General features: G+C 40.6%; 1 protein-coding gene across 1 annotated transcript in view; it reads right to left on the bottom strand.

The window, feature by feature from the left end:
- Window positions 1–757: 757 nt before the first annotated feature.
- OLFM4 (olfactomedin 4) overlaps window positions 758–9,186 on the bottom strand; it is a 21,785-nt gene continuing 13,356 nt past the window's right edge. The window contains exons 4-5 of the mRNA XM_008059221.2: window positions 8,409–8,565; window positions 758–1,824 (exon numbers count right to left, since the gene is read on the bottom strand). Of these exons, the coding sequence (XP_008057412.1) occupies window positions 1,022–1,824; window positions 8,409–8,565 (960 nt within the window). The 3' untranslated portion in view covers window positions 758–1,021. The remainder of the gene's footprint in view (window positions 1,825–8,408; window positions 8,566–9,186) is intronic.

The following is a 9,186-nucleotide window of genomic DNA, read 5'->3' as shown; positions in this document are numbered from 1 at the left end:
GTTCCAAGCTTAAAGGCAACTGCATGAAACAATGTAATGATTTAATACAAGACTCATACATGCTCCAAGGTCTTTGCTATATAACAAGAAATGCCATCAGTTTATCACTGCCATCTGACTTTCTTGTAGTCTTAGAGCCATGCAAATAAAAGTTCATGATGAGATAAAAGAAAATTAAATGTTTAATCCTATATCTGTTCCACAGAAAACTAGTTACTTTTTTAAAAGCAGGCAATAGAGAGAGTGTGGAGGAATTGGCTGGTAGGTCTGGTTCTAAGCTTCTGAGCTGCCTTTGGAAGGAAGTTTTGAGGTAGAGAGTTCTACTGACTCTTATATGGGTGGACAATGAGAGAAAAGAAAATGAAGTGCTTGCAGATTCTTCTGGGATTTACTTGCAGTGTTCAATTTAATGCATAAAAGGGCCTTTCTCCAGAAAACTCAGAGCACTCTACAGATACAATAGAAGCATGCCAGATTTACTTATCTGCTACAAACAAAGCATCATTCTAGATGCTAGTGAGTAAAAAAAAAAAGTTGGAGTTTTGGTCTCTCAAGGAGCTCCAGATAGTAATCTGCCTAATCAAGCCCCAGGTTCCTTTCAGGCATGAAAAAATTTGCAGAGCTCCAAGGAGAGGCCCAATCATTGAGCAACCTTTCCTCTACAAAAAAAAAAAAAAAAAAAAAATTCCAGAAGCCATCTGAGTTCAATTTAAGATCCTTAATTTCCAGATGTCAAATCACTAGAGGTTACATTAGGCCCATAATGCCCCTAAGACAATCCCAACTGAAATAAGTAAGGACCTTATTTTCAGTTGAAAAATGCATCCCATGAGGTGGATGACCCACAAGACTCATCAAATCAGGGCAAATATCCTAGGTCTCTAGTATGTAAGAACTCTGTACCCAAATATTGCTACTAAACAAACACACTTTAGATTCCCCTGCAGATACCTAAATAAGTGGAGTAGAATATTCTTTCAATGAACATTTTCTTTCTCTCTCACTCTAGCACCTAAACAGCTTATTGGGGTTCCTGCCCAAAGAGAAGATCATAATTCAGAAGGTAACCATCATTATAGACAAAAAGTTTCCGGTCAGAAGGGTGGTAGTTAATGCTCTGCACTTTTTCCTGCATCTTATACATTACAATGTCTAGTCTGCCCTCTTGTCCTGTGTTTGTGTCATAGTAGTAAAAAATCTCTTCTGTTTTCGTGTTCAGAATACGGGTGGCATACAGAACCCCACACACCATGAAGGCATTAGAAACGGATGGTTTATACTGCTTAGTATACCAAGTCTTTAGCACCTGAAGTGTGGTGTCATTGAGTTTACTAATCACTATGTTACCAGTGCTGGCTTCAGTTGAATAAATCACCCATAACCCATGCTCATCCACAGCAAAGTCAATATCTTGCCAAGCGACATTAGCATATGAAAAACGGTTATTGTAGGCAGCATCAGGGAGAACTTGAGTGACAGCAACCGTGTTGGTGGTCAGGTTAACTCTGGCAATGTTCCGGGTATTGTACCAGTTGACATACATGTTGTTGTTGTAAACTGCTGTACCACCACCTTGGCCATACGTGATCCGATTCTCTCGAGCATTTATATACAACAGCAAATCATCCAGCTTGTTATAGAGTCTGTAATATTCCAGCAGTTTCCCATCTGTATTCAGTGGCGCCACCCAATATAACCCATTGTCTGGATTCTGGGGAGAGTAATCCCGGCCCCAGGCACCGTACTTATAAGCAAATCCTCTCCAGTTGAGCTGAACCACGGATGGTCTGCTGATGTTCACCACGCCACCATGACCACAGCTCCCTATACAAACAAGAAAATAAGAAGGCATTTTTAGAGAAGATGAATGACAGCATACAAATATTTTAATATCCTAAGAACCAGAGGAATCCAGAAGTATTTTTCCCGTCAAGGTTTGGTGACAACAGTGGTTCTGATGGAAAAGAGCCAAAACCTTCTCTTGGTTTCCATCTCAATATGCGCCCACTATCCGCTCTACAGAGAACGACCTTCTGTTTCCATGGATGGGCTTTCAATTTGGAGAATGGGGATAATAAAGCTGCCAAGAACCATATTAAAAAACTCTGAAGGCCCATGAGAGGAAAGAGAGACTTGGTGAATTTAATATATTTTCTTCTATCAGAAAGCATTTTGCAAATATTATCTTATTCTGTTTTTCTTATAGAGAAATCAAGAAAGCAAGATTATTCTGGAATCCTAACCTATTTCCATAAATCCAGAAGATGCTATTCCCCAAGGAGAACTGTGATGGAGAAGACTGTCTCAGGCAAGCCGTCATGGTCATGTCCTTCCTTGTTCTGCCCTTTCCTGGGACTCCAAGGACACATCCACAGGTACCCATTCTGCTTTAAGCTATTCTCAGAAGAAGATGTTTTAAATATAGTATTTTATAGATTCAGAAACATGGTCCTATAATGGGGGAATTTTATTCTTAAGAAGGCATGAAGTTATTTTGGGGCAACGTTGTCTGCTCCTCACCCAATACGAAGCTTATCATATAAATCACTTGGTGACCATCCTGCAGCAGTTACAAGGTGAGTCCTGCTGTTCATAACCCATATGCTACCATGCCATAAAATGACAGGCGAGTATTTCATCCCTCCCATTCCGACACTGTCATTGTCACAATGTGTACAATCAAGTGGGACCAGATTCACTGGTCCATTGAATCTACATTTCCTGTAACACTTGGGTAAATGACTCCGTCTGGGCAATTGGCCCTTCACATCATACTTTCTCCGAAATGCCTGCCAACCCAAAGCATTTATGAGCTATAAAAAAAAATAAAATTCCTCCAGTATTTTTATAATAACTATCCAAAGTGTTGAACACACATTTTCTGGAACCTCAATAAATACTCTTTTAAAAAAAAAAAAACTTCATGATATATTTTATTGGATAACAAAGAAAATCCAACTTCAAGTACATCTGAGGTCATTTTCTCTCAAATTGTTGCTCAAAGCAAAGCAGGTGAGACAGGAAAGGAATAGAACCTGAGTTGCCGGATCTGACTTTATAAGTACTTGGAGGGAATCAAGGAGCCATGGAGGACACACGAGGTGGGCTGGAGCCAGGAGCAGGGCTCCAAAGAATTGCCTGAGAGTAGCACTGTATGGGAGCCAGGGGGAACAAAGCCTTTGTCTCTGCGTCTTTGCCTGTGTCCAACATGGAGAGACGCATCCCTTTCTTTGCTGAATGCTTCCCCTCTCCACCCTCCTTACTCAAGGACTGCTCTAAGGTGAAACCATTACTAGAAATTCTGTTTTTATTTTCCAATCTGCTGGGGATTTTGGGTCCCAGAATTAAATACATGCTCCTTAAATGCTCTCATAAATCCACAGTTGGTGAGAAAGCCAGCCAACCATACAACAGGTAGAGAAATGAAACCACTCTGTACCCAACCTCAAATAATTTTGCATATCATTAAGCAGAACACAGTTGTGGGTTTATTTTAATAATGCATGTGCCATTTCATAAATAAAAAAGCAACGTGTGTTCAGCCAAGAGACTGTTCTCCACTAAAGAAATAATAAATAAAATTATAAATTATATTTCTTCTCCTAAAAGTGATCTCTCAGATGAATGCTTGTTTGCTTTTGTTTATGAAACAATGCATGAATTATTAAAATAAAGTTAGTGGTGTGTTCAGTTTAATGATAACAAAAACTGTTCAAGTTTCCATATGCTACAAACTGGATTTTCTCGTTAAAATATCTTCCTGAGAACTTATTTATCCAACTACATTTCACTCTGAGGAAAATCACTTTTTTTCCTTCCAGATGACAGAACATTACCTTAGGAATTGTTTGCTTTGTTGAATCTTGCCTTCCTAGAAAGGAAATATTCCAAACCACTAGCCACAAAATAGTGAAGGAAAATTTGTAATGCCTATAACTTATTCAAGCATTATCAGGAAGTCAAAGATAATAAACTATTCTATCCCCCGACATGTGTAAATGTTTAGATATGAAGGAACCCAAAAACACTCCTCAAAAATTTTCATCACTACTATTATACTAAGAGTACCATTATTAGTATGATAGTATTAATATTATTACTACTAGTGCTAATAATAATAATGATGATGTCTCGTCCTCTTATGAGTTGATCAGAAAATTCAAATTGTACCCAGTATAAATATTAAAATTGTATGAAACGTTGTCTTCCTCACCTCCCAACCATTCCTAAGCACTCTCCTGTCTATTTGTTATCCTCCCTTCATCCTCTATACACTTTGGACCATTTTAAGGCCCTGGCTGTGGTCAAAAGGAAGTGGAAATAGGCACGAGGACTTAGCCCTGTTGCCAATGCTCTGGATGCAGCCACAGCAGTGTCGGCCCAGGGAAAAGACTACGGCAGGCTTCCCTGACTCCTGGCAGCAAACCCACTGGGACAAAACTGAAACTGACAGCCAGCCCCACAGCCACTGCTCCTCAGAGTCCCCATCCCCCACCACCTCATCTTCACTGAGCTTCTTCTTGCTCTCCCTTCTCACATACCCCTTCCCAGGCCCTTCCTTCATTTTTAGGGCTCAGACATACTCCGTTCCGTACTTCTTACCCAGTTCCCATCATGACGCTACCCCAACACCTGAGCAACAACCCATTGCCTAGCCAAGACTCAAGAATTGTGAAAGAACAATAAATCATTCTGCACTTTCTGGTGGGAGAGGACACACAGCACAGAACTGTCAGGAGCAAAAGTAGCCTTTTAGCTACCCCAGAAGCAAGAAAGCAAAGATAATTTGGTGTTAATCAGGTGGGTGATTTTTTGGAACTTTCTTGTCAATCCAGAAACCGCAGGTGCACATCTCTGTTAGAGCATCTGTGGAAGGTAGCCTAGTGCGGAAAGTATTACCAGATTCCAATTCAAAGCCTGACTTCAGTAGTTACTAGCTGTGCATGCTTGAGCAAGATACTTAACCCTCTAGGCCTCAGTTTCCTCGTGTTAAGACAAAAATAATACTCTGTAGGACTGTTAGGAGGAATATAGGAAGGCACATAAATGTAAGTCAGTAAATAGTAACTATTATTGTCATATAATGTTACAATCAGAGGTTTACATGACTGTCTCCTTCCTGGATAGTGGCTTCTGGCAGTTTTGTTTTGTTTTGTTTTGTTTTTTCCCACCCATCCTGGTAATCCCAGTAACCAGAATAGGGCCAGAAACACAATGGCACCAAATTATATTTGTGGAATAAAGGAATAAAAAATGTATCAAATCACCTAAATTCAGCTTACCCTTATTTACAAAATACTACCCTCCACGCTGCTATATATCTGATTTTTCAAAGAACTGGGTATCTGCTCTGTGGAACACAATTTAAGGAACCCTCTGTACAAATGTAGCCTTGGTTGGCAATCTCTTCATCATGAAGCTCATTAGCTAGTGCCATGGTGTTCTGAAAATCATGAGACTTTAACATATTTTAACTTAGCTTTCTAAAAGAATCATAGTTAGTAACATTTTTTAAGCCAATAATTACATATCTGCGAGGGAAAATTAATCTTGGATCTATTAATGCACTTTCTCACCTGGGCAACTGAACTTAGTTTGAGCAAAGAGGAGAATATGATTGACTTGTACGAATTAGGCAATTAAAACGATTATAATCATAAAATGATTAAGACTAAATTGGCTCTGAAGTATTGGATATATGCTACTCAACACTCTGCACTTCTCTAAGCTTGGGATTTTAGCAGGTCACCCTGTGTCTTTCAGGCCTCATTCAATCACCAGCCACTTCCTGAGACACGACAAGGACCAGCACAGAGTCCAGCAGCCCCACGCAAAATGAGGAACAGCCCCTAAGCAGTGCCATCAGGTGTGGCCTATAGGCAATCATTTAGATCCAGAGGGAAAAAGAGAGAGACTGATGTTTTAAGGGAAAAAAGTTAATGAGTAGAAAGCCAATTATTTTCAGTTGGAAAGTTCTGTGAAATGAAGCAGAAAAAGATATTATTTGCAGCAAAAATCAAATATAAAGTGTATTTTCTTGAACCTGAAATACACACACTTGTCCTAAGTTTGAGCTGACCACAGGGTTATCAAACTGTAGCTGCAAGGGAGAGGGTCCAGAGAGTGCAGAATTACTTTAAAGCTGAGACTTGCATATAGTCTGTTTTGTTCTGTGCAACTCTGCAGTGAAAAAAGCAGACAGGCCAGATTTTAAAGTCCCATAATAGTGAGTAACTTTAATTAAAGTCTCCACAGGCTCACAAGTTTGTGGTGCCTGGGGATTTTCCAATTCTGCATTATCAACCAATCCAAACAGAAAGAGAGCAAGTAAAAGAAATTGATTTAAAAACATGACCAAAAGTCAGTTTAATATAAACATCATAAATATAATATGAACAAAGCTGGAGGAGTGCCAAGTGGCTTGGCAGGGATCCAGGTACAGCCAAGGTTGTGGGAAAGTGAGCAGAAATCTGGGTCCAATTTGCTTAAACAACACAGCTGGGCTGGGATGGAACACTAAAGTCTAAGTATGAGGGCCTAGGGGAAAGTTCTAGAAAAAAAACTCTAACAAAAATAATCCAACAGGTTCACTTGTTTTCCTCCCCATGTAATAAGCAGTGCATTCCACCACCTACCACCCCACCCTCGCTCCACCCCCACCACCATCCTTGGGTTCCTGCTGCCTGACAGGTGAAGTCCTGAGCTGACCAGAAAGCAACTGTCAATAACTACCTGTGTGGACTCAGGAAAACCAGCATCTTCACCTCAAGTCCCCTACTCTGAGACATAATGGGACAGTTAGATGGCCCTGAAGGTTTCCTTCCTGCTCTAAAATGTTCCCATCCTAAGGGATGCGTAGAAAATTGTTGCCAGAAAAATCTATTCGATAAGGAAGAGTGTGTGTTAGGGGAGGGGGGAGTTGTTCAGGAATTATCAGGAGTTGACATTGCTTTGACTCCTGCCTCAATGAGCTCTCTGTGGCCCAGCAGAACCAGCTTTCATTTCCCGTTCATGTTTACACGACTAATCCTAGGCCAAATTTAGTCTTACTTTATTATAAAGGACAGACCGGGGTCTCTGCCCTAAACCTCCTCGACATGTCATACTAGGACAGAGTCCCAGTTCTAGAGGGAAGGAAAAAAGTCACCTGCCTGAACAAGACAAAGAGGCTTATACTATAGCCATATCTCACTAAAGCTTTAAAGAAACCAGCTACATTGACAAGAATCCGGAAACAGGCAGTCTAAAAGGAAACAGGTGTGAGAATTAGAACCAATAAAAATAAAACGGCAGCATGGTTTGATGAAAAGATACAGTTCCCATTCAGGCTGAGATGCTCAGGACCTACAGAAAGAAGGTCCCTGTAACATCAATGTCCCTAAATGACAGGACTGAATTCTGCATTCGAGAAACTTCGTTTGGTTCACAGATGGGATGCACTGCAGGACACACGAATCTAGCACTGCTTTTGTTCACAGCAAGGTTTTCACTTCCATTATCACCTTTATTAATACTGCCCATCGCCAGTGTACAAGGGCTGATCATAGGGCACTGAGCTTTCCAAGTATCGTCTCAATCTATGCAACAACTCTGCAAGGCAGGTACTGTTATTCTACCATTTTACAAATGAGGATGTTAAAAAAAAAATTTTGCTTTTGCTACAGGGTTGAAAAGCTGGGGTCTTTGAGACCCCAGCTAAAGCTATGCTCTTGAACCCTACACTCCACTGCCTCCATTCATGGGTGTGTTTACAGAAAGCCCACCTCTGTGCTGTCCTTAACCCCATGAGTGAGACACCATTCCCAAACTCCAGGTTCTCACAGTCCAGGAGGGACAGCGAGACACACCCAGAAGTACTACAGTGTGTCAGGCCACCCCCTCAGTCCTCAGTGAATCCCAGGACATACAATATAGCAGGTATTCAGCGTGCATTCAAGGGAAGAATTTTTTAAAAATTAAAGAGGAGAAAGGAGAGACAGAGGGCAGGGGCATTCGAGGCATAAACCCAGCTCATCAGGCAAGTGAACTAATCAGCCCTTATAATCCACAGGAAAGCTAATGCCACACATAGATTGCAGAGGCTTCCCTCAGGGCTCCCTCATAGCTCCTCCATCACCATGGAGATTTTTTTTTTACCTGTTGGTAAATGCAAAGGGAATACATGTAACTTGTGAATTTCGTTTTAAATCAAGTCATTGTTTGTGCTCTTCCTCTGTGAGCTCCAGAATTTGATAGTATGTAGGACTACTTGGGGAAGGAAGGGATTTAAAACCTGAAAGAATAGTATACTCAGAACTGCAAAAAACCTGACCTTCTTCCTTCACCACTGCAATCTCAAATCCCTTGTCCATCCCACTCACAGCTCCTTATGGTGTCTGGCTCAAGTGGTTAAAAAAGGACGTGCTCACCCGAGGTGGGAGGAGTGGGGATGACAGTGTTTTCACCCTTCGAGGTCTCACACTCCTTCAGCTTGTTCTTCAGAGCCACGATTTCTCGGCGAATGGCAAGGACATTGTTTTTGTCTAGCGTCTCAAGCTTCTCTACCAGGAGACTCATATTCCTTATCTAAGGAAATAAAAATTCAGAGTGACTTTATATTATTGTGCAATTTCTTTCATAAACATTCCAGGGCTGAATTTGTCATTTAGTGAAACACTGCTAGAGAATACACCAGAGATTCTCCTGAATGGTTTCATTTGGAAGAATACATTTTATGGTTTAGCGTGAATGCCTGTCAAATCTCAGGCAGATGTGTGTGACAGGCAGAAAATGGCAAAGATTTTAACAGCTTTAATAATAGAGCACAGATTCATTCTAAGCATCCACAAATGTCCATTAAAGTTCATTTCTAATAACCTTCCCCTATAAACTCGTGTTTACTCATGTTGTATCATAATTAAGCTTCTAATGAATGGTGAGGGTCAGAGAAAACTTAAATTTCCCAAAATATGTAACTAGAATTCTCAATTATAGCCCATGTCATGACTGTGCTAGTAAATTCTTGTTGATATAAATCACCCAACCATAACATTAATGTGATGGTCTTTATCCACAGATCTTAAAAATCCTTTACTAAAACATACTCACAAGAAATTTCTTTTTTTTTTTTTTTTTTGAGTTGGAGTGTCACTCTGTCACCCAGACTGGAGTGCAGTGGCCGCTCCCTGGCACCGCAGCCTCGACCTG

Source organism: Carlito syrichta, unplaced genomic scaffold (assembly GCF_000164805.1).
Source record: "Carlito syrichta isolate Samal-C Ts95f unplaced genomic scaffold, Tarsius_syrichta-2.0.1 Scaffold91532, whole genome shotgun sequence".
Lineage (NCBI taxonomy): Eukaryota > Metazoa > Chordata > Mammalia > Primates > Tarsiidae > Carlito > Carlito syrichta.
Note: the sequence above shows the minus strand (reverse complement) of the source record. Positions and strands in the feature narration are given on the sequence as shown.